Genomic DNA, 26,136 nt, shown 5'->3' with positions numbered 1-26,136 from the left:
TTGTTTGGTGTGACAAGTCTTGCTGTGCAAGAGGTACGTGCGTGTAGGGAGTCCAGCAAAACGAGGGAGAGCGTGCGGGAGGCGAGGCAACCAAAGAAGAGAACACACTCTTCCGTTACGGATCAGCCTCCATCAGCTTTGCCGGAGGTATCGCGCGTGCCGCACCGACCTTCCATTCATTCGTGCGTCGCCGCGCGTTCACGACTCGTCTATACGGCGCTTCTACCAGGCGCCGTACTGCACTATGCGTCGTCTCTGTTCACGGACTAAGAAACCCTGCGCCCCGAGCTGACCCCTCGAGAAGTCGCCACCTTGTTTTTTCCGTGTGCCGTAGGAGAAAAGTTTTTCTTTTCCGTTTCGAGACCAAAGAACCGTCGGCAGCATGAAGGAATCGGCGGTGGCGAACCACGATCGGCGTTGGCGGACCTCATACAGCCTGGTACTGCCCCAAGTGCGCTATGAACACCTCTTGGCCGGCATTTCAGGCGGTGTCACCTCTACCTTGGTGCTACATCCTCTAGATCTCCTCAAGATCCGCCTGGCAGGTGAGCTATCACCATAACCTATGCGTACGCGCAAGTTTGGACGGTTAACGCTACTAGAATTCGCGTCATTCCCTCATTGCAGTAGCATTACAAGGAAAGGCGTAAGTAGAAAAGTAAAAACCGCACGTTTTTTCCCCGTTCCGCCGAAAATAACGGAGCTGTGAACTGTGCATATATCCTTCTCCCATCATCGCATCTGTTCACGTTCGTCGGCACATGCCGCTCGGCAGCATTTTTTGTTGTTTCTCTCTCGCGCGGGTTTTCCCTTTTGCTGGAGGCACCGATCGAACTCTGCGGCAGCCTCAGTGATGGTAGCTCGTACCAGCGCGGACTGGTTCCAACTGGTCCCGGGACCGGATCAGTATCCGAGCGCTGTGCGATTATCGGAAATGACCGAGTGCGCGTGCGTTCGACGCACTGCACCGCGCGTCTGTCCGGGCCGCGCGATCTGTGTCAGTGCGGCGTTAACGTTTCCAGGCCCTAATCGAAACGGCCTTGGTAGTAGTAGTCAGTAATAAGCGGTAATCGTTTTGTCCATTACGACTGGCTGTGGCGGACGCGTCGATCATTAGTGATCATTAGTTCGTTTGACAGGAATTCGTACCGTACACGAGCAGACAGTAGCTCCAAAATCTGCGGCTGTTTAGCTAAGAAAAAACCGTGGCCTCATTAAAAATTAGTATTTTTTTTTTTAGATCAACAGGTCTCTCGAACGTGAATAGTCTTCCAAGCGCTGCACGACACAAAACATCGATTGCGATCGTTGAAACGGAGAGTGCGCGGGAAAGAAAGAGAAAGAAACGAAAAGAGGTGTGACCGGGCGGGGACTGGCTTTGAAAATAACTTCCCCGAAGTGTGACAGACCTCGGCGTCGGCGGAGAACCGCGCGTGCTGCCAACGCTCGGCGCTCATCCACGCCGTTGCATCATCCCCGCTTCCATTCTTGTAGGAGGCAACGACAGTTCGGGCAGGTCTCTCGGCTGGAGGGCTGCGTTTCGTTCCTTTGTCGACGGATGTTGCCTTTTGTTCCGGAAAACGTGTCAGCGGTTCCGTTATTGCTCTCTTTCTGCAGCGCGGCGCTTCCGCTAGCAACTGCGATCACCCGGGAATATCGGCCTTGAAGAAAGCTCGCGACCACCGGAATGATCGGGAGATTGCCTTTTCTTCTTTCCTAAATTTTCAGATGTGAGAGTTTGGTTTTTGTTCAGTTCTGACGGAAGATCGTCCCTTGCTTCATTTTCATAAACAAACAAACAAACAAACCCGCTGGACTGCCGCCGTGTTACGTCGTTTACGACTTCATGAGATGAATGCTAAACCGAGTCATTAGTTTTTGTGATCAGCATTTAAAAAAAAACATACCAATTCAGAGAACACATTTACAGTTAAGGATTTTATTTCGACCTCTCCCTTCTCAGCAAGTTCATTCATTCATTCATTTGAGCCTGGGGTGGTTTAGGATTCGTTGGAAAATCGCGCGCGCGTGCGGCGCGCGAAACCGCCAGCGGCGTCGCATTTTTAGCGCCGCACTCTGGGCAGGAACCAGGGAACGTCGTCATCTTGGCCGGGCTTTGCTCTGCACAGCCGAGCACTGTTTTTGTCTGCCGTTCGATTCGCAGAACGCGGGGTCCTTGGCTTCGATTCAAGGTCGGGCCTGCCGCGTGTGCATTGGCGTGTGCGCGGGACTCGCGTGACGCCACAATGACGTCACGGACGCCTTGCCACGGCTTCCACCAGCTGCGACGCGTTTGACGGCGGTCTGTTGCGTTGTTCCTTTGTTGCGAGGGGTGTCGCGTGGCGTTCTTATCGCAGTCGCTCATGTGCCGGCAGCAATGCGGGGCCAATAAAGAAGAAAAAAAAAAAGCGGGGCATATGTTGTCTCTGGCGGCGTTTATCCGGACTCGCGTGACGGGAAATTTTGATCGCAGACGATCGGTCTGTCTGTAGCGATTCCGCGAGCCCCCAGCAGATAGCGAATCCGGCTGCTGCACATTTGACGTCACGGCTTGTTTTTTGGGGCCGGCTGTTCGGGGTAATAAAGCTGGCATGGTGTACGGACTTGATTACGATGTGGACATTAGGTATTAGAGAGTTTGTGGATCTGGCTCTTTTGCAAGTGTTTTTTCATCACTAGTGCATTGTAGACAGATCGTTGTCGTTGAGAGCAAAAGTACGAGTCTGTTCCAGATTTATACATTTGTGAAAAACGGCACACACAGTTCCAACCCGCCGCATTGCCGTTTTTTTTTAAACTCCCGCTGAAAAATTACCATTGCACTGCTAAAATATTATAGTCAGCCCTAGCAACCAAATCCTATTGTGAAGTCCTTCTGGTGTTGAACTTATAATTTGTTAAAGGGCCTATCAAGAAAAAATGCGACCTTGTTTAGTTTGAAGGAATTAGCCTTCGGTAACTCACTGAGCGTGAAAGATTCCTTTTAAAAACTGAGAAAATGCAGAACTATTGAAAAACTACTGAAAACGTTCAGATTTTGTGCAACGTGATGTCAGCAGTGAAGCAAGAGAGAAAAACTGCAAATACATAGTTATCACTGTTATCAGCATTGAAGGGATACGATCAAACGGAACTAGGCTCAACTCGCCGCGGTGGCTCAGTGGCTAAGGCGCTGCGCTGCTTAGCCCGAGGTCGCGGGTTCGATTTTCGGCCGCGGCGGCCGCTTTTCTGATGGAGGCGAAAAGCAAAAACGCCCGTGTGTACGGGATTTCGGCGCACGTTAAAGATCCCCAGGCGGTCAAAATTAATCCGTAGCCCTCCGCTACGGCGCGCCTCATCATCTGCGTTGCGTCGAATTGGAACTAGGCTCCCACAATTGGCCAGTCACGTTTTTTTGGCTGTGGCTTCGGCTACATCATAGAAACCTCTCTCGAAAGGGGCTGGGGAGTCGCCACTGCTTCATATGTTTTCTTCGTGTGAAGTTTGCAATAAAATTGGTATCATTGCAATCGGGACGAAGCGTTCTTTTTATTAAACCTTACTTGTATTTTGTCTCCGTGGCCGCCCCTTTAATAATGTGCATGAAAATCGATTGAAGACAATTCCTCGAGGCAGGCAGACTATTCGTCCAAGGAGAAAAAAGAATTCCGTTCGGTATGAGGGCCAGCTCTGTCTTACCGGGTCGGCTACGTGTGTTACTTTTGGCGCTGGCAAATTTCCAAGGAAGGCGTTTTGAAATCGCCGCCTTCCAAGGGTGGTGGTGTTTTTCTGCAAAGGCAGGGGGGGTCTGTAATGCCGTGTGCAATCTCGGGTGTGCTGACCAGAGAGGAATATTTGGCTGCGTAAATGTGAATGGGATATGTCCCTTTTGCATTTGTGGAGGTGGAAGTGACGTGCTTACGTAAGGCACGAAAGAACGACAGGATTGGTGGACCCGTTGTATTGTTTGCTGCTTCATATTGAATTCCCCGACTATAACACTGCTCTTATGCAGTCATAAGAGCAGGGTCATAGTAGGTTTGGACAAGGAATAATTGGATGCCCGGAGCATTGTAAATGCATTTCTTCACTCAGTTAGAGTGGCCATGAAGGCAAAATGCTAGTTTGATTCATTAAAAGACTACTTTGTCCTGGTGACAGCGATGACAATTTTATCACAAACTTTAAGCACATTATAGAGATGTTAAGGAAAACGCATGAGGCAGTGGCGACACATCAGCTATTTTCTGGCGTTTTCTCTACGACATCACGGAATCTTGCTTGTGCGATTGCCAGCCACCGACCTCAGCTACTGCCAGGAAACATGACTGGGCGGTTGTAGTGGAATATCCAGTTTCATTTGACTGTTTCACTTGAATGCTGAATGTTCTGTTAACTCGCTGATTGTTGCGTTTTTAAAAAGTGCTGGCCCAAATAACGTCGCTGTAGCAGGAAATTTTGAAGTTTTTCAACAGTTTTTTTGATTAAGGAAACACCTTTTGTTTTGGAGTGGAGCCTAGTAAGTTACCGAAGGCTGGTTCTGTCAAATTGAGCAAAGTGGTATTTTGTTGCTATGGCCTCTTTAATTCGTAGATATGCCTACGGTGGCTCCTTGTACAATGCACCGTGGCAACAATTAAGTGTAGTGGTGGTACCTATAGCTAACACAACTGACCTCGCTAGTCACCTTGCATGGAAGGCTATTTACAGAGGCTTTGATTAGCTGTGGGTAAATTGAATGAAGGGATAAAAAAAGGCATCTTACAGTACCATAGCTTAACAGTTGGATTGTCATATAATGGTAGAGGGATCGAAGACCACTGTCGAGGAAGTACTTTTGTGCCCTGTACTGCACTTCCAAATTACAAAGAAGTTGGGGAAGCATGGGGGGGGGGGGGGGGGTGTATTTTTCTAAACAAAGTCCATGCCGTGCTTAACCATTCTTCCCGGAATACTTAGTGGCTCCTGTAGTTCTATCGTTGACAAGTTGTTAGAGCCACGCTACTGCCTTATGCAACTGCTCACACGTTGTGTACTTTTTGTTTTTGCAACGTCTTCTTACTGGCCCCAAATAAAGATTTTTTTTTTTTTCACTCCAATATTCACTGCTGTAATTGTTTATAAATTGGTATATAGATTGGTTCTTTAAAAAAATATTTTTTGATGGCAAGTATTTTTTCAGGTTCATCATTCGTTAAAAGAAATATCAGTGTCTGCCGATATAATTTTTTTCGCTTCAGCTTTCAAAGTCACAACAGTTCTTCCCATTCGAGGAGGTGAATCTTCGCTCTTCCTTGCTGTGTGTATGGGCAGTACTATCAGATACGAGCCTTTCAGCTCTGCGCAGGAAATTGCACAAGTCCTCAAAAGTGCATTGTTGCCCTGCTTACTGATATCAGTATTTGTACAGAGCTGCCTACATTGCTACTTTCACCGCATGTACCGATTGATTGGGCGAGGTGTCAGTAAAGTGGTTGGGTGATGTCTCAACAAAAAACCCAGGTTTTTTTTTCTCATTCACCGAAGTGAACCCTCGCTGCTATTTGCTGTGTATTTATGTATTTGTTACATACTGCGGAACATTGACAGAGCAGGCAGGGTGGGTGCTTACGTAGCAATCAACGCAAGGAATACGGTATAGCCCAGTGATAGCGAACACGGTTTTAAAGAACACCTGCTTATTAGAAACAAATCTTCGTTTCCCATCACCATTTGTACACATATATTTTATGTCCAGATATAGTGAAAATAGGATATAACAAATTGATGATTTCCATTTCCCGATGTGTTTTTTGTTATAAGCGGGCTGGACTGTACAACGCGCGCCACACAAATGCATTGAAGCAACAGCAAACATCATTGCGGAAAATATGCGGGTCTTGTTACGGAATTCCATTCAGTCATTGTGCAAAGGAAGAATTGAAATTTAAATGTGCGAGTTCTAGCAGAGTAAGGTTTGAGGGAATGAGGGTGGTGATGGCACATTTGCCGAGTCTTTCAAGAGTGTACGTAGGATGTTTGTCAGTGGCCCTTTCAGTCTCGCAATAGGATACAAGCCTTTCAGCTCTACGCAAGAAGTTGCCCAAGTCCTCAAAAGTGCATCGTTTCACTGCTCACTGCTATCCGCATTTGTTCAAGGCTGTCGATACTGTGACATCCGCTACATGTACTGCTTGTGCATTGTCCTAGGTGTTGATAAAAATAGGAGGCCCGTTCTTTTTTTTTTTTTTTGTCTTTTTCTATGGTTTGTGAGTGTTGCCAGTGTAGGGCTGCAACCGTTGGTGCAACATGGTTGCAAGCTTACCTCAACAAGACAATACCTGCAACGAATGCTTCAGTAACTGTACTCGGAAAGAATGATAGGAGTAGCACTTAGGGATAGGAAGTGAGTGTTCTGGATTATGGAGTGAACTTTGTAAGAGGGGGGAGTAGAGTTGAACTGGGCATGTTGTGTGGAGAAATGGCACCCTGTGGGGTAACCAGGGTAACCAAGTGGCTGCTGAAAGACAGCACTAAAAGAAAGGGAAGACCATTAACTTGGTAGAGGGATGGAATGAGAGAATTCGGTGTCAAAGAATGGATTCGGGTAGTACAGGAGGGGTTGGAGGTCAGTGGGAGAGGTCTTCGTCCTGTGGTAGACCTAAATAGGCTGATGATTATGATGGTGATGATGACATAAGCACTTCTTCCTTCCCTCCCACCTTCCCGCAGTGAATGACGGGCAGCTGAAGAGCCGCCCACAGTACCGGGGCATCCTGAATGCCGTCTCGACCATCATCCGGGAGGAAGGCATCCGGGGCCTGTACCGGGGAGTGGCGCCCAACTGCTGGGGAGCTGGAACTTCCTGGGGACTCTACTTCCTGTTGTACGTGCTGGCCTATTTGTCTGTTCATTTATTTATTTTATTTTTTGGAAAGCCCTATCACCTTTTGAAAACGTGTTATTAAACTTCCTTTTTGGGGCAAGATAAAGTCTGTGGCTGCCGTTCAATTGATCAAGTGGTGTCTCCGAGTTCAAATTGTGCAATGCTTGTTGCAGCTACGCCTGGGCCAGGTGGGGCATCCTAGTTGGAAGCTGCGTGGTAGTCGGAATCGAATTAATCTGTGTGGGCATCTTTTCTTTGTGCTGTGCTGTGGGGGTGTTGAAATGAGTGTTAATAATGTGCTGACCAGCCGCTGTCTTGCACATAAAGATTTGAACAAATTTTTTTTTCTTCCATAACAAAAAAAACCTGTGGTCGGTAATCTAACTCGTTGCCTCGTAATAAAATGTGCCGCGATAATATGTGCCTTGTGCCCTGCGCATTCTTAAAAGTGCAGAGCCATGTGGAAGGAAAACTTGTAAATTTGAGTAAATGCTCCGTAGGAACTTTTTTTATCTGCAAATGTTAAAGATTATAACTACCCAGATTCGGACAGGGCGATTCAGTACAGGTGCTCGAGACCTTACCACGACTACTTTTTTAAATCATAACCTTGGAAGCTCAGCACGCCACTACATCACCTAGTGTACGCACGATTGATCCTGGTTTTACCCGCTTCATGAGACAAAACAACAATTTATGGAGAGTTTTGCGCTGACTGTAGTGTTTCTGCACTCCCTCGTACCACGAAATTTTTCTTGTTAAAGTCGCCCCATCGCTTATTTGTTCCTCCGGTTTTATCACCAAAAACGCCCGTGTGTACCGAGATTTCGGCGCACGTTAGATATCTCCAGGTGGTCAAAATTAATTCGGAGCCCTCCACTCAGTGCGCCTCATCGCCTGCGTTGCGTCGGTGCGTTAAACCCTATAATCAATCAATCAATCGGTTTTATCACATTGTGTCCTGGGTTACATTTTATTGAAAGTGCTACCTTTTTTTTTTTTTTTTGACAGATCTCTTGCTCCTCGCCATCAGTAAATGTAATTGAGAGATGAAAGAAAGAAAAGTTACATTGTAGGCACTTGGCAAGTCTGCACTGGTTGGCACCAGGGCGTCCGTTGCATATTCGCACACGTACCGTTACAGCGTCAGTGCTGGGGACCCGGCCGTAAACAATGACGTGCAGTGGGGCGTCAGGGCGTGACGCTTTTCACCCCTGCTGTTTACAGTGAGAAGAACGTTGCTTCGTGGAGCTTATTACCGAGAACGCACTGCCCCCCCACAGGGGGCTTATAATTCGACGCCTGTTGTTTGCTATGACGACTTGTGTTCTCCTACCACTAATTGCATTCAACACAGCCTATTTATTAACCTTCGTGTCATTTTCTACTGTGAGGCTGAAGTGGAACATTTTATTTATCCAACATAACGGTTCCTCAGATTTGCAGTTTCAGCTATTTGCTTTTAGTGCCCAGTGCTCCCGTCCTTTTCTTTCATATTTCTCCTTCTTTTCCTCAATATCATTTTGTATGTGTATGTCTATATATATATATATATATATATCATATACAGACATACATACATACATACACACTGGCTTTTGCGTTTCAAGGCTGGCCCAACCACGAGCCATTTTGTTTTTGGGTTTTTGTTAATATTTATTAATCTTATTTGTTTGTTTGTTATTAATATTATTTGCTAAGTTTTGTTTGTTATTATTTTCTCCATTTTTTTAATGTGGGTCCCCCCCCCTTCCCAAAACAAAATCCTGGATACCGGTCGTGGTTTTGGATCCTACCTGGGAGCATGATTTTCTCCACTTTCTTTCTTTCATAAAAAAATAAATGTACCTAATTAAAAAAAAGGATAAATTTCTTCTCTTTTGCCTTTCTTGGCATTCTTGGCTGCTACTGGCTTTTGTTTCTGTGTTTCTTCGAGTTCCTCATTTGCAATTATGATTTGCCACTTATATGTATATTCATATAATGGCTGAGGATGGAAGAAAGGAAAGACACACAAGTGCTGCCAAGCGGTGCGACAGCAGAAAATAATCGCTGCATTCAATTTCCGCGATCGGACTGGTAATTTTGACTGGCCTGTGTCCATTTAGTGAACGTGAAATTAGGCAGTTTTTGTTTGAAACGAGTGCTTTGTATCTTTTTCTTTTATTTGTTCATGATAGCTGGGTTATTGGGCCACAGTGACGCGAAGTTTCCTGGTTGATTGTCAGCACTGTCTGCATGCTTGCAGCTACAATTCCATCAAGACGTGGATGCTGGACGGCACCCCCGATAAACAGCTCGGTCCAGGGAGGCACATGATGGCAGCCGCAGAGTCTGGTAAGCTGTGTTCAGATGTGATTCACATTGCCATGGGTCACGTGGCCTCGGCCTGTTCCGCATTGCCTCGTTTTTTTTTTTTTTTTTTTTTTGCATGTGTTACCTCCTTTAAAAAACTTACTGCTGATGTCCTGAGAATACATCAGCAGTAAGGGAGTTATACGACATTTAACGGCTTGTCTGGCAAGCAGACATTGTGTAGTGAGGAAAGGCTAAAGAAGATTTTCTTTGAAATTTCACCGAAGCCAAGTGTCTTAAAATGCCCGTCAAATTTTAAATCAATGCGAGTGTGTATTTTAAGTTTGACGGTGTGCTTTATTGTCTTCTTGGGTCCAGGGAATTTTTGAATTTGTATTATAAGGCAACGTCAAGAGAGGTACATGTGCGCCATCGCAAGAGCTGTTGAGCTCCCTTTCAGTGCATTTATCATGGACCTGTGTGTGCCAAGTAGTTTTGCAGCGATAGGTGGACTGAGGAAGCAACGTCGTGCTTTTTTGCCATCCGATGTCCTATTTGAAAACGGCCTGTAAAGAAGGCTTTGCTGCTCGTGTGTTTAGTATGTGGGAAAGCCAACACTATAAAGGACGATGTGACAGGGCCGGCCGTTAAGAAAACTGCAAGCTCCGCGACAGTCGTATGGGCCACTTGTTTAGACTTGAATGACTTCACATTAAGCTTCAGTTGTCAGTAGCACTTGTGTTATTTCCTCTGTGTTCCTGGCATTATGCGTTTCACCTTAAATGTGCAATGCCAACGTCCCCCACGGTCAGCTCTGTTCTGTAACAACGTTTCAAAAACAAAACTCATTGGTGTCGTGTGTAAATGGAAAATTCTACGGGCACATTATATGACGCAAAGGTATTTGCTGTGATGATTTGTGCAGACGCAAGGCAAGTTCCATAAGAGCACTTCATCCAAAATGCCTGTTTCAGTGAAAAAATGGACACTGAGGTCGTGTAACAAGAACGGTTGAAGAGCATGACAGTTTGGGAGCGATTACCGTAATGCCTGTGGATGAATTTTGTAGCTCTGAAATGCTGCATCTCCTCAACTACAAGTGGGCACTCTAGGCAGATTGATAAGACTGTCCGAAAAGAAGTATCTCCTCTGATAAATTATGCTGAGGCTGCTTACATTGTATCAAGTGAGGATTTTTTTTCTTTGTTTAGATTTACGGACAAGTTTGCGTACCTTGTCTCAAGTACCATTATGTATTGCAATGTAGTGTATCGGATACAGGAAGTCCAGCCCCCGAATGTGTACATACCAAAAAGAAATCTTGAGCTGTGTCCTTCAAGATTCTTGCAAAACGTGCCTTTTGACCTCCGGACGTTGTGACAATTTGCATCGTGGGCCAAGTTAACTGGGACTATGCAGTTTGTTTTTCTTATCACTCAGTCGCACGTGTGATCTCGAGCAGCCCCGAGGAATATTCCGTGTTTATCGCTTCGCTGACCCAGCACTGCTTATCGACTTTGTATGTTTGTTCCACATTTTTATCTCTTGGCACTAGAAGTGTGGAGCTGTTGTAAGCCTCCTCTTGAAGTTGCGTCATACAAAGCTTTTCCGTCATCGCACTTGCGTCAATTCGGTCAAGTTTCAAATCAAGACAAGGCCATCTCTTGGTTTTACTATCTTGAGCTGTGGCTGCTGTCTGTCTCTAATTTTTCTTGGAGCTTCAGCTAAATTTATTAGTGAACTTCATTGCACAGAGGTTTGTTTGTACCTCTAGCGGTGACATTTTATGGATTGGTCCATATCTACTGTGTCTTAGAAATCTATTCCTTCTTGGTGTTTACAAATTCATCATTCTTAATTAAATCAGTTATTTATGAAAGTGCTTGCTAACATATTGAGGTGGTCTGGCAAGCTTATCTCAAGCACACCTTGAAAAAAAAAATGCATAGTTGGACTTGCTTGAGACTCTAGGCTCATTTTATGCCAAATGTTCCAGATATTGCCCTCGGCCACTTCCCGATTTAAACCAGCATATAAATTGGGGCTTTTTATAGCAGTGCGTGTGACATTTCTATAAAATACCCCATTAATGGTAGAGCAAGTGTATAGCTAGGTTGAAAGATAAGCTTATGACTGAGTTGTGTGCGAGGAATCCACTAGTGAACGAAATGAAAAGCGTAATTTCATGTAATCCCTCCTCCAAATAAAAGAAGACATAATTCCGGAATGCACTTGCCAGAAGCTCTGCGGACAGGTTGACTTTTAACTTCAGCATAAAACAAGGCACAAAGCGTTCCGTAGAAAATCTGGCTTTTTCATAATTCTTAACTGGCAACATGTTTCACTCCTCTTTTTGAAGTCACATGCTTGCACTTGCGTGCAGGCTTTTTTTTTTTATGTCAAAAATACCGTAATTTTTCTTGTTTAATTCGGGAGTGGACAAGAGCAATGTCCCAGATGTTTGGCATGGAGTCACCGTCAAGCCATTTGCCTGTGAAGGTACTTTATTCAATTGGAGAAGACGGTCATTCTGTTTTACTTTCTTTTATGTGTGTGTGTGCTACTGCATGGGCCCTTAGCCTAGGTGGTTCTTTGGCTCATTAAGCATGGAATTTATTTTCCATCTTTCTTGTCATGACGAAATGCCATGTCCGTAGTGACCACCCCCCCGATCACGCGGTGACAGTGTGCGCGTGCGTGTGCCTGCCCTCAGGGCTGCTGACGCTGGTGATCACCAACCCGATCACCATGGTGAAGACGCGCATGTGCCTCCAGTACGCGGACCACCACATGGACCTGCCGGCCACCCGCCGCTACTCGGGCATGCTGGACGCCTTCCACAAGGTGTACAAGTACGAGGGCGTCACGGGCCTCTACCGGGTGGGTGGCAACGCGTGACGACGTCGCTTTCAGTACTATAGAGTTGTTGCTTCAAACTTAATTAAGAGAAGAAGAAAAAGCAAAAAGTATGTTGCAGCTGTGCTAGGGGGCACAGTGGTCTTGGAAACTTTTTTTTTTTGGTTTCCAACCAATTTTAATGAAACTTCATGTGCTTTTTCAGTTTTTTAGCTGATTTGAAACATCCAATTAGTCTTTATGTGAGGTAATTAGTTTCCTAGTTAATTAAATTTTCTTGATTGTTCTTGAGAACAGTAGCATTTTGTTGAGAACTCAACAAAAATTATCAGCAAGGCATGAATAGATACCAGAAGTTGTGGAGGATGACATGTGGGAGGCAGTTTTTTTTGTTTGGCAATCACATACAAGTTAACATCAATTCTAACTTTTAGGCTTGAAGTACTCCTGCTAACCAATTAAAAATGATGGTAATTAAACATCTACTAAAACGCAAAATGAAAAATCTGCTTCCCTTATTGGATGGTTGAAGCATTCAACTTCACAGTGCAAAAGCAATTATCTTCCTAGCTGCACTACATGCTGCAATGCACCTCTTGAGAATTTCCTATCACTGCGATACCACTTGTGGCAAAAAAATGGGGAATTATGGAATTTCTTGTTTTTTTTTTAAATCTGGCTTTTGTGGCTCTTATAAGTACCTGGTCGTGTTCCAAGCACAAAATTTATGGAGGGAGAAGTGCGCAAATAAAACAAAGTAATACCTAAAAAATGTTTCTTTGGGCAATTTTTCGGTCCCAAAGAGCCATGTGCCCCCGAAAGATTCAGCTGTAGCGGAAAAATGGTAGATCAGCATATTAGATGTACGTACGTGCTCGTAATACATGCGTGTATACTTGCATACAAATACCCTCTTTTTTGTCTGGGACATGTTGTATAGCCCTACAAGATGTTTTCTACTACGTTTCAATGCTTCAACGTGCTTGCTACTGTGTTTTGGATATCGACAGTGTGGAACTAAAGAGACTGCTGTGAAGTAACAGTGTTCTTTCTGTTTTGTTCCCGTTCTTCTTTGGGTGCAGGGTTTTGTTCCGGGCATGTTCAACGTATCCCATGGGGCGCTGCAGTTCATGGTGTACGAGGAGATGAAGAAGGCCTACTGCAGCCGCTTCAGCATTTCTCCGCAGGCCAAGCTGGTGCGTCACATTTTCTGACCGTGTTTTCTGTTTTCTGAGTACGGTGCTACCACTGCTGCAGTCAAACCTCGATATAACGAATCACGCGGGGCCGCTGAAAGTCGTTCATTATTTTGAAATATCGTCGTAATGAAAAACTCGCGGTTATAAGCCGGTGCTCGAACCTAGGAATGAAAATGGTGTACCTTGGCAGTAGAAGCGTGTGCAGACAGGCAAACTCTCAAATAAAAATGTTGCACTCACTTCAAAGGTGCTTTATTTGAAGAAATCGGTTATTTTCTTCTGGTGAGCGGAGCACACATGGATGATTAGGAATGCCTCTACATCTTCGACTCTGTGCAACACTTCATCGGGTATGCCATTGCACCGAGCAATGAAAATGCGGACTTTGTTCATGTGCACTAAAACGTCAAGGTTCGACACTACCCGTCTTCTGTGTTCGGTGACCCACAGTCGTCTTTGTTAGCGTCGTCATCGTCAGTGAAGACGATGACTGCTTTCACCTCTTCTTGGCTCTGTCGCTAGCTGCATTCATCGTTGGATCTCGCACTAAAACTGCTGCGCGATCACTCACAACAAACAAGTACCTGCCCGCACACTTAAATAACGTGAAGAACGACCGACACAACGACCGGCCACCGACTGACACCCAACACAACGAGAGAGAAAAGAGGCAAAGGCGGCTAGGCCTGCTAGGCTACTGCACACTAAACCATAGCATTGTAATGCTAGCAATTGGCACTCAACGTGAGGATCATGATAGCTTATGCTGTCGGGGAATACCGTAATTACCCGATTCTAATGCGCACTTTTTTTCCGGAAAAATAGGTTGAAAAATCGCATGCGCGTTAGAATCGGATACGAAACCGAAACTGCCGAACCAACGCAGATTTCGTCCCGCCCATCACCATCGCCATCTCAAGCAGGCGCCAAAGCTTTTAGCAATGATTTTTCAGACACAGGAAGCATAGGTATAGTGCCTAGAATATTCTAGGCACTATAGCATAGGCGCCTAGGCTTTTCTATTGGTGTTCACACAAATCGTCAAATCGTTCTACTTGCGCGCTTGATAACAGCAATGGCGGCAGCGGCTCTCACGCGTTCAAAACAGGCGGTCGGCTGAAGCGTGCGCCTCTGGAGAAGCTCGCAGGATGGGCGTGCGAGGCGTGGGCCACGATCCCATCTATCATGGTTGAACGTTCGTTATGAATTGTGGCATCGCGAACGCGCTTGACGGCACCAAGAACGAGATGTTGTGGTCAGCAGAGAGCGACGAGGAGTGAGATGAGTGAGATTATTTCGAGAAATAAATCGCCCGTTTCTCTCGCATTCGTTTTTCTTGCTCACAAAGTTCCGTGCGCGTTACAATCGGAGGTGCAAATTTTTTAATTTTTTTTTTTTTTTTTTGCCAGGAAAATCGGGTGCGCGTTAGAATCGGGGGCGCGTTAGAATCGGGTAATTACGGTACACACAGAAATGGCGGTTTCTTATTTGCACGAGAGTTGCGGTGCTCTTTCTTTTAGCCAAATCATAATACTGATGTATTCAATTATTAAGGAGAAAATTAATTACGTGCGTTATTCTGAAATATGCACTATGTTGAAATTTGCATTTAAGTATTTTAGGGGCGTAGCCCCTTTGGGGCTGGGGCCGTTGGCGTCTCCTGTCGTTGTTGTAATCGCCGTCTCATGTAGTCACGGTAGTAAAACACCAGGAAACTCGTGTATGCTACGCGCTAAATTAGAGCTTCGTGCTTCAAAGACAAGAGACTTGTACAGCAAAGCTGTATACCTCTACCACCCAACGGTTCCATCTCCGTTGGCAAAAATGCCAAGGCATCAAGAATACACTTGTACACTGCATGCTTTGCCCCTCCCCAGGTTTCATGTTTGTGGAGATGGCCCGGAATTTTTTTTACATCAAAAATACAGGCAATCTGGTGGGGATTTTTAAAATATTCGTAAATCTGAGAAATTCGTTAATGGGGGGCTGTTACTAACGAGATTTGACTGTATATCCTATATGGTATCCTACTGCTATATACTGTACGATGCTACTTACGAACTACGATGTCTGGCACCCTAGAAGAACGCGTCTGTTTGGTTTCTAAAAATGGCAGGCGACATTCTGTTCCCAGCTTGGTACAAGCCCTGCACTTCCTGTATGCAACCAGCGCCATCTACTGGCTCGCTTAGAACACTAATTTTATTCTTTTAAGCAAATGCTAACACAACTCCACTGTTTGGCTTCAGTAGCTTAAGAGTAAAAATACGGGTCTGGGAGCAAACAGTCTGGGTTCGAGCGCCAGTAGTGCTGACATTTTTCTTCAAGACCTGTGAAATTTTGTACTTAGAAATGTTCTCCGAGCTCAACTGCCCACATTTTTTTTGTAAATAAGGGGGTTTTGGTATCTTTTAGGTCGGATTAGAGGAGGGTGTTGTGTATTAACATCTCATTAATGTTCTGCCTTGCACCCGAAGTGTCAGGCTTGTACCTATCTCTGCATTGAATATCACAAATTGCAACGTCACTATTGTTCTGGTCAACATGTTTGTTACTTAGGGGCAGAAGGATAAGGGGAGGTTTGGTTCATTGTCATTGTCTTCCACTCCCTTATTTCATGTTCTGGTTTGCCACTGGTATTGGTTGTTTTTATGCAGCATTATTCCTGCATCTGCATACCAAGAGCTCTGGCTTTTATGCGAGGCCGACTTTTTCCCCCTTTTCCCATTTCATAGAGATTCCGTGGCCACCAACTGGCATTGTAATGCTTACATCAAACTAGACCTAGACGTAGCTGGCAGCTACCACATGTAAGATCTAGCCTAATTTACTAATGCTACTTTGAGTCCCCTTTTTGATTTCAGTTGTTAAGATTTCGAACTCATCTTCCTTGAGGATGCCCTTGTGATGAAGCTTCAAATGTGTGCGGAAGTTGGTGTACCACAGGGCCCTTTCCTTAGCCCTGTTCTGTTTATACGGACAAAGAGTGCGGGGTTGACCAGCAGCGCCGCATGCTGTTTTTTTCCGGAGCGGTGGGTCTTGCAAGTGCTCATCCGCATGTGCGACTGCTGCATTGCAGGGCACCCTGGAGTACCTGACGTTTGCGGCACTGTCCAAGCTGCTGTCGGCGAGCGTCACGTACCCGTACCAGCTGATGCGGGCGCGCCTCCAAGACCAGCACCAGGACTACCAGGGCCTGAAGGAAGTGGTGGCACGCACCTGGCGGTGAGTGTACAATGTTGGGTGTGGGGGAATCTCCTAACACATCGCCTGACATGGGTTGCTGACGTATCACCTCTCTAGCTTAGCACTTCTGCTGAAGGATTGAGGGCTCTTCAAAGCGAAAGCTTTCCTAGTGGGACTGATGACGTCCTGTCAAAAAAACTAGTGCATTTCCCCACAGACTGATCTGCACGGAAGAGAGGGAGAAGAAAAATTGGTTTTAAGCCAACCAAACAATTATTAACAGTGCCCGCGTCTTTTTACGTCTCGAATGGCCAATGTGGCCGTAATACTGCCGCAGGTGCTCTGCATTTTAATTTTGACTTGTTGGTATGAGCCAGTTGTCGAAAGTAGTTTCGTGGCACATAGCTTGTGCATGGAGAAAAACTTTTCCCTTTTCTTTCCTTGTTGCTTAGCTGAGTTGAAGTCGGGTTAAAAATTTTCATTTGTAATATTGGAGTGAGGCATCAGTTCTTATGGTAATGAGGCATCAGTTCTTAAGTTTATCTTAAGATAAACTTTACCATCCCTTCCTTAAGAAGGTTGAGAGAAATGTGAAAGCCTCATCCAATCTTAGGAAAGTGTGTCCAATCGATCGTTGAGCCTTCAAAGACCCAAATCGCAAACGCAGAATGAACCCGTGCGGCAATTTTTCGTGCAGTAAGTAAATGCATCTACGGACGATCTAAATGTGTACTGACCCGCCGTGGTGGCTCAGTGGTTGAGGCGTTGCACTGCTGAGCACGAGGTCACAGTTTGATTCCCGGCCACGGCGGCTGCTTTTCTGATGGAGGCGAAAAGCAAAAACGCCCGTGTGCATGAGATTTCGGCGCTCGGTAAAGATCCCCAGTGCCTCATCGCCTGTGTTGCGTCAGCGCGTCAAACCCTACAATCAATCAATCGATCAGTAAATGTGTACTGATGTGTGGATTATGAGATACAGGTATACACTAATGTGTTCCTTTTTTATGATAGATGCATGTGTGGTCATATCCAGAACCATTTCTTTTTCGCGATTTCTGAGTAACCATGGCAACACAATGGAAGCCCCGTTTCACGCACGCGCCGTTTGTCATTCCGAGATCTTATCAGAGCTTCTCGGCCACCCAACCGGTCTACGGGGACATGCATTAGTTTTTTACAGGATGCCGTTAGTCCAACTAAGAAAACTTTATTATGTTTACTATATTAGGATTGAGCACCACCCTTAGTCCAGAACACTCTTGTGGTTGTGGCCCAGTTCCGCACGTGCTGGATATACACATCACTAGAGCAAGCTGACCCGGCAAGGTACCTGCGCTGTTGAGCACGAGGTCGCGGGTTCGATTCCCGGCTGCGGCGGCCGCTTCTCTGATGGAGGCGAAAAGCAAAAGCGCCCGTGTGTACGAGATTTCGGCGCACGTTAAAGATCCCCAGGTGGTCAAAATTAATCCAGAGCCCTGCGCTACGGCAAGCCTCATCGCCTGCGTTGCGTCGGCGCATTTCGGCGCACGTTAAAAATCCCCAGGTGGTCAAAATTAATCCGGAGCCCTCCGCTACGGCAAGCCTCATCGCCTGCGTTGCGTCGGCGCGCTAAACCCTATAATCAATCAATCAATCAATCAGTCAATCAAATCAGACCTGGCAAAGTAGCCGCTTGAAGCAGCCAGGCCGGTCTAAGCGGGACGCGCAGCTTTGTCAGGGGGGCAGTCGGAGATGGGGCTTGGTAGCCGGACGTTTCCTCAGGACATTAATTTTGTTCGGATAACGTGCACAGCGATAGTGAGTGTGAGGAGGGTCTGAAGAGTGGTGATGCTGGAGATGGGCTTTTGTTCTCTGCTAAGGGTGTGGTGTGGGGAAGAAATTTTGTGCCAGTGCAGCCGCATGCCTCTCACATGGGCACTTTGAATCCAGATTGAAGCGAAGGTGGATTGACTTTTCGAGCGTGCGTGATGCATCACCGCCGCCACACGGCACATTTCAATCCCGATTGAGAAATCGCCATGATGTGCACCAGCTGGCACCAAAAGTGGTATTTATCAGCTGTTGTCGAGTAACCCTGCGCAGCTGTGGCCGGTATCAGCCGGATTCGCAGCCAAGCGAAGGCCATCTGTTGTAGCGTAGTGAGTAGTTGTTTGTAAACAGGTGTGATTTTTGTAGCGCTGTGTCAGCCCTTCTTTTGTGATCACGGCTGCCTGCATATTCGTCCTAGCAGCAGTTGGAGGTCAATAAGAGGGGCCTTCGTCCTGCGTGGACCTGAGTAGGCTGATGATGATGATGATGATGAGCGACGACACTTTAAGAGGAACTCGCAAAAACTCCTGTAATTGATGCAGCCACCAGCAGCCGTGGCAACACTATCTTTGTTTTCTGATTTCGGTTCACCCGTGGTGTTGAGAGCTTAAAATTTAATTTTTTAAATGTAGGTATACCTAACTACGCAAATGTTATTGCACGCTTGTTTAAGTCATTTGATACAATTTGTGGCATAATTTCAAGTTGTTACATTATAAAGCATTGTACAGCGGGGTTGAGGGAATCACCAGTCCCTTCGGATTGCACTTAGAAACCTTAGTTGCGCTTGGGGAAGGAACCAGGATTGAGTTTGAGTAGGATTGGGCTCAATCGCAATTGAAACTGGTCATGTAGCAGCACCTGATCTGGATTGAGCTCGATCCAAATCGGCTCAATCGCAATCGAAAACTGCCTGTGTGGCAGAGGTATTGGAAAGAGGCGGAGCCACCACACTGGGAGTTTGTAATGCCTGCAGTTGTACCGCACGGGGAAGTGTGTTTGCTTCCCCATTTCCACTCATGTCAACGTGCCCTGTGGTCCAAGTGATGTTGAAGTAACATCGGCTATGTCGGCTGTGTATTTGCCTTGGTCGTCGGGGAGAATCCAGTGACAAGCTTCTTTTGAATCGGTGAATGTGAGGACGGGCGGCGAAAGACGGGCAGGAGGCCTGAGGGGAACGAATGTCATGATGTTGGATTGCATGGGCTACGACGGCCTGAAGCTATACATCAGTGACCGTCCAGCACATGGACGTGTTAGCTTCACTAGATAATGCAGCTGTTTTACCCGCCGCGGTGGCTCAGTGGCTAAGGCGTTGCGCTACTGAGCACGAACGAGGTCGCGGGGTTAGATTCCCGGCCACAGTGGCCGCTTTTCTGATGGAGGCAAAAAGCAAAAGCGCTTGGTGTACGAGATTTCGGGGCACGTTAAAGATCCTCAGGTGGTCAAAATTAATCCCAAAGAGACCTCAAACGTGTCTTATCGCCTGCATTGCGTCGGCACATTAAACCCTACAATCAATCAGTAATGCAGCTGTGTTGTCTCGGTAAAGTGCAGGCAATGCTGCTGTTGTTGCCATCAGTGCTAGCATCCACACGAAGAGTGTCTTGATTGGGTGGGGCTTATTTCTTATGGAGTGACGTTGTGTGTTGCCTTGTGGTATCCCTCTAACACGGATAGCTTGAACAACCGTTGTTCCGTTCCCTGCCGTCGTCACAGGTTCGAGGGCCTGCGAGGCTTCTACAAGGGCGTGACGGCCTACTTCCTGCACGTGACGCCCAACATCTGCATCGTGTTCCTCATGTACGAGAAGCTGGCGCCCCTGCCCGAGCACCGCTCCTAGTGCGCCCAGGCCGTGAGCCCCGAGCAGGGCGTCGCCATCAGCGGTGCGCTCGACGACGGGACCGCCAGGGAGGCCACGGCGAAAGAGGCGGGAGAGAGGGGGACGGGCCCCTCTGCGCACAAGTAGCATGCTAGGCTCGAGTGGGTTCTTGAGTCTTTTCGGGGGCGAAACCGCTCGCTCGGTTTCATGCGCCCCCCTGCGTGCAGTTTTGCACGTGCTGTGTAGTCGAGAGCAGGTGCATTCTTTGTTTTCTAACCCTTAACATCAAAGCTCAGTAATTCGTGAGCCGATACTCGTGAGCTGATACTCATGAGCCGTCACTTGTGATTCTTGACTTGTGAGTCACAGCATTGAGACGCGCAGCTCAAGTTGACGGAACCGGCGCTGGCACTAAGCACTCTGCCACGACTGCGGGTGGTGGTAATAAGATTTGAATTTTCGCAGATGGGACAGCTATGTTTGCTGCTGTTAGGTGTTGATTGAGAAGTTCTCAAAGCGCTAAAGATGTGTATGGCTTGGATTGCCTGCCAATGAAAAGAAGTCTAAGCTGATCTGGTATCTCGACGACAGTCTGAAAAAAGGCGCCATTTGTTTGCGGCCATCGGTAAATTTTTACGCTGCCGCTCAAAAGTTTCAGGTTCGCGCAGAAACTTCACCCAGTTTTCGTACGCAATTTCATTTGTAAAAATCACAAAAATGTAACGGCTCTAGCGGAGGGTGTGTTCTGGGTTGAAAGCCTTGCTCCCGGCAAGACTGAAGAACCCACGTTGTTGAGGCTGACCTCTGTCGGCCAGTATTTATTCTGCTCTCATCTCATTCTACCTACCGTTCGTTCTTTCCGCCCCTGGCTGTTTCACATTTTGAAAACGCTCCCTGTTACGTGCGTGGCTGTCGTAGGCCCCCGCGTTGTTTATTGTTGGACACTAGCAGTATTCTTTGACCGTTGTTTGTTCACTGGAGACACTCTCTGTCGCACTAACTCATCCTGTTGCACACTTTTGTGAGTAGTTTTGTAGCTTTCCTACGGTTATGCAATCTGTTAGGCTTTTTTTCTTGAAAGCTGCTGGGGCTTCATCTTTTTTACTTTTTTGATGGCGACCTCTGTTCTTGCTAACCTTTTGCTTTGTTAGTATTTTGCACTTTTTTTCCCCTCCCGCATACCATTACGACTGTCGGAATCGGGAAGACTGCAGCTGCTTGAGTGTGTAGAGTTTCGCGGCTAGCCTGTTCTATCACTTTTCAGAGCTCATATTTTTTTCTTCTTGTGACGGGTCTGGGCAGCCTTGTCGACTCCGCGAGGCGTGCTGCGAGATCGCTACCATGTTCCTAGGTTGTCACGACGACGTGATTGTCTTGTTATTTATTGTTCAACGCTCATCTCGCATCGTCTTTATCATCACCACCTTCGGCACAATATTTTGTTTGCCGTATTTTTGAATGGTCAGATGTGTTTAATGCGCACACAACGTCTGAGCCCGTGGGTTGGCTTGCGAGGTATGCCTTGTCTCGGCTCGGCTCGGCTTGGTGATACTGGATGGTTTCGGGAAGGTGGTTGATTGTTTGCCTTTTGTTTTCGTAACCTTTTCCCCTGAGACTGTGATAAACGCTTTCTGGAGCAGCTTGTCATTCGCCAGAAAGAAAAGAAGCAAACCAAAGTTTTGTGCGAAAACGTTCGGGGAAGGGAACGCTACGGTTTGCGTGTAAGTGTAAGTAAGGCCAACCTTCGAGGCTCCGAGGTTGCGGGTGTCAAGCCGTTTGTTGCTGTTCTTTGTTTGGACAGAAGAGAGACAGAGAGAGAGAGAGAGAGAGAGAGAGCCAAGTATTTTTTTGCTTGTCTTTGCGAGCCGTCGTGGGGAACGAAATACTGTGATGTCTGTACAGAACCACAGATGGCAGCAATGTTTGAAGGCTGTGCGCGCCTTTGCAAAGAGCGCAGTCCCTCTCAAAAAGCACAAGACGTTACATATGCCAGATATAATCATAGGTAGTTCTTTTGATTCATTGCCTTTCCATGTAACTGCCCATCATGATGCATAAAAGAACTAGCTCACCCACGAAACTGTCTCTTTTATTGCCTCCCTGACACTCTACACAATGATGTTGCGTTAGTGAGTGGATGATGAAACTCCGGAGAGCGGAATGTCGCGACACAAGTTAGCAAGATTATTTCCTACTATACCTGGACAGACAGGAGTTCTGACTGCGAGGTCCCAACTAAACTTGAACCAGGGGCGGTATTCTCGTGTTTGTCCGTTTTGAAAACGTCCGTTTTGTGTCCCTTTTATTGTGACATACTTGCAGTTGTAGGGGAGCTTTGGGTTGACTTATTTTAAATGACTAAACCTATTTTAAACTATCTTTGATGTGCTCATTGTTCCGCCAGCGAACCAACAACAAGGCCACGAAACATTGTCTGCTCCGAGAAGCCGCACCTCATAGCTCCACCGTACTTGCATGGCATCACATCCGGGTGTTTGCTTCTAGCCAATCAGGGTATGCTCAAAACGTACACTTTTGAAACGGACAAATTACAAGAATACTGCCCCAGGTGTATTGAACTTGAACACGCTTGTGAAATAGCGGCCCAATTAAAAGTTGCGTGCACGTACTGCGCAGTGTGCTTGAAAACATCTCTAGGGACGTTGGGACCGTGTCATACAATTCATAATTTAAGTTTGTGTGAAATTGTAGTTGTACGCTTGTGATAATCTGGTGATCTAATGCTCCTGCCTTGTGTTGAGTTAGAAGTCTCTCTAGCTGAATGGCTTTGTTGAAGACATATTGAAGTGCTGCACCAAAGATGAGGCTTGTTTTTTGTGTTAGAGGTCTAAAAACAGTTTAGACATGAACTGGTGCCAGCTAAGGTGTCCTGGCAATTGGGCTCCTCTGCCTGGAATAACATTCATTTTGTTAATTGAGGGTCATACAGAGATGTACGGACATTGATAAACAAAATTTACACGGGCGCTTAATTTTGTGCAATGAGTTCTTCACTGTATTCTAACAGCACAAGCTGGAACCTATAAGAAAGAAATTTCTGCTGTTTCAAAAAGGTCATTTTCAAGTGCACATGCCTGAGGTCTTAACATTTGCTTCACAGCAGCCACTACAAATAAGAAAATAAAAAAAAAAGCACTGCTATTTTTACTTCACTAGATAAAGCAGGGGTGATCACTAAATATGCATTTCTTACATTTTCACTTGTCCCCCGTTGCTTTTCAGTTCACATTTTTAAAGATTAAACACCATGAAAAAATAGAGCATGCTCACTCGGCACTAAATTTATTCCATCAAATGCCGTGCCTTTATATGAAAAACATCGGGGTGAAAATGAATGAAAGATGGGCGATTAGAAAATGTCTACAAAATTATTCGTAAAGGTTGCTGACCAAAGCTAAACAAATTGCTGCGAAGGGTGTCTGAAAACAACAAAAGTGAAAGCGCTCTGAATATGACAAATGGCAATGAGTAATAATCCAAGGACACCTCCTAAGCAAATGTAAAAGCATTAATGTGGCCGAGTGCTTCCATTTTGGTGGTTGGAGTAATTGCGACTGTTGCGGTTCTGTACGAGCATAGGCGTGCGCACAGGGGGGGCTGGGGGGGCGGCCGCCCCCCCTAATCATCTGAAGGGGGGCGCCAAATTAGCCCATATTTTGCCAATGTAACACATTAAAGTAAAAATTTCTGCTCAGAAATATTTTGTATGTGTTGCAATTCCATCGCATTAAAATAAAAATTTTATAACCATACCTCTTTGCACTGCGTTCGGACCGCTAGGCCTTCAGTGGGAAGAGGCCGGGGGGGGGCGCAGCGGTAAGACTTTGCCCCCCCTAATCGAGAACTCTGCGCACGCCTATGTGTACGAGGTCAGTGGAGGTGCTGTAGCGACAGAACAACCTGCAAACAGACTCTCCCATGGAGATGGCGGAAGACACTGATGATGATTGACAATCGATGACAATGAAGTAAAACTGCTAGAATGTCCGTGGCAACGAGACAAGAGAGAGAAATCTTTAATGGACACTGAAGAGGTTAGCCCCACAAACGGCAGGGCTTGCTACTTCAGATGGGGGTGAACATGGTGAGGCGAAAAAAGAAAAAAAAATAACAAAAGTAGAAGTTCACAGCAGCAATGAATAATGGGGACAAGAAAATAAGATCAGTTCGGAGGAGGAGGAGGAGGAGGAATAACATTTATTTTAAGGGAAAGGGAGGGGGAAAGGAGAGTGGGTGGTGGCCTCAGTCCAGGCCGCCTTCAGGCCCCCCAGCAGCCCTCGGAACGTAGAAAAAATTACAGCACTAGGAGAAAAAATCTGAAGATCCCAAGGTTAAAGAACCTCGATTAATCCCGAGTCAGACTAGAAAGTTAACAGAGCCTTTATCCCTCGCGCCATGTCAGCGTGATTGTGCCACGGACCAATAAAGTGATGCAACGAGGCAGGTGGCACTGGTACTCGGGAAGTGGGTGACACAGCCTTGGGCACATAGCCACCAGAGTATATACCCAGACATGGATGCTCATGGCTCTGCTACATTACTTGCTCACAGTATTTTGACTGAGCCTTGAAAGATCTTTCACAGTGCAAAACGCTTCGAGGGGGAGTGCTGGAAACTATCGGGAATGAGTTTTTTTTTGTTTGGTGTGAAGAGGGCACTGGGAAGGCAGCTGAAGACTGATTGGATCAGCTGTGCCGACCAAGAGTTAGTGCACAAACACAGCGCAGCTGTCACGGGAGCAATTGCAGTGTGCGCAAAAGTTTTTGGCACTTCAGCCAATGCTGCAGTGTCTCTGGACAATTGTATCTTTCCTGCATTCTGTGGCAATGCAAGTAAGCGGCTGATTTTAGACGCTGAAGATCAGGGGCCGTGGTCCATGCAGTGATGACTCAGCCAAGTCTGCAACGTGCGGTGAAAAAGTAACCAAACTGGCAATAGTGCGGAGAAATTTGGAGTGTTGGTGCCTCCCTCTTCGCATGGCCGTTGGGTGAACCTCTGTTGCAGAATCGGTACATGTTGAATTTGGTGCAGTTTCCTCAATGTCATCTGGTGAAGTTACGGTGGGTTTGTGCGGTCCATTGCGAAAGACTTGAGCAGATGGCAGGTTGGAAGGATGTGCATCGTGAATTTCGAAACCACTTTGGGAGGGATTCTTCAGCGGTCTGACTACAGGTCAGAAATCACAGATTTTCGACAATTACCACGATGTCCATGCTAATTTTTTTTTTTAAAGCCAAAGCCTCACACACACCATTCTGAGAAAAACCGGTGTGTTGTGGCAACATTGGTACCAAAAGTACCACGGGTTGAGATGTGAACACACCCATTCCTAATTCCCGCATACCTGCTCGGGTAGTAGCCAGTGAAGACGACTACTGCAATCAAAAGCTCACGGCTGTATCGCCGCTTGCCAATGGCTGCAACACACCCATCCACAATTTGTGGAGCTTGACTGCGCCACATCGTACAGTTTCAATTACCCGTAAATTTGAATGATTAAAGTTTGAATTAAAGAGCTCTCACTGTATAGACTATGCTGTCTAAACACAAGAGATGGCAAAGGTTTGCTCACAGGTGGTGGACCAGTTGAAACGGCCAGGTTCAACAAATGCCCCTTTACTAGTTCCCCCAGTAGGACAAACTTGAAACTATGTGGATGGGGCACATGCCACCTGTAACTAAAGGCCTCTTTAATTTTTCATTTTCGACTGCTCAAAACTGCCCCAAAGCAGCTTTGTATTTTATTTTCCCATAAAATTTTTATGGCGGAAGCAGTTTCGGACTGCTTAGGAAGTGCTCCGGACAGGCAAGGTAAAGAAACCATTGATTAAAGCTAAGATCTACTACAGTCCATGCTTCGCTTCGCTAGAAAAGGCAAGTGCCGCTGGGGGCGGCAGAAAGTTAGGTGGGCAGATGAGATGAAAAAGTTCGTGGGGATAAATTGGTCGCTGTTAGCATAGTACAAGGATAATTAGAGATCCATGGGAGAATCTTTTGCCCTGCAGTGGGCATAGACAGGATGATGATGATGATTAAAGGATGTGCTGTCCTCCTTACTTGAATAATGATACCTTCATCTGCCAAGCATACAGCCCTAACACAAC

The 26,136-nt window shown here is 46.3% G+C and overlaps 1 protein-coding gene across 1 annotated transcript; it reads left to right on the top strand.

Moving 5' to 3' along the window:
• The first annotated feature begins 23 nt into the window (after window positions 1–23).
• Window positions 24–22,091, top strand: LOC144149472 (solute carrier family 25 member 32). Its single transcript, XM_077681046.1, has 7 exons — window positions 24–545; window positions 6,691–6,844; window positions 9,093–9,181; window positions 11,853–12,019; window positions 13,078–13,191; window positions 16,274–16,419; window positions 19,909–22,091. The coding sequence occupies exons 1-7, from the start codon at window positions 383–385 to the stop codon at window positions 20,030–20,032; spliced, it is 957 nt and encodes a 318-aa protein (XP_077537172.1). The 5' UTR covers window positions 24–382; the 3' UTR covers window positions 20,033–22,091.
• Window positions 22,092–26,136: the final 4,045 nt, after the last annotated feature.

This window comes from Haemaphysalis longicornis, unplaced genomic scaffold (assembly GCF_048455015.1).
Source record: "Haemaphysalis longicornis isolate Haplotype H1 unplaced genomic scaffold, Haemaphysalis longicornis Haplotype H1 scaffold_8, whole genome shotgun sequence".
In the NCBI taxonomy this organism is placed as follows: domain Eukaryota; kingdom Metazoa; phylum Arthropoda; class Arachnida; order Ixodida; family Ixodidae; genus Haemaphysalis; species Haemaphysalis longicornis.
Note: the sequence above shows the minus strand (reverse complement) of the source record. Positions and strands in the feature narration are given on the sequence as shown.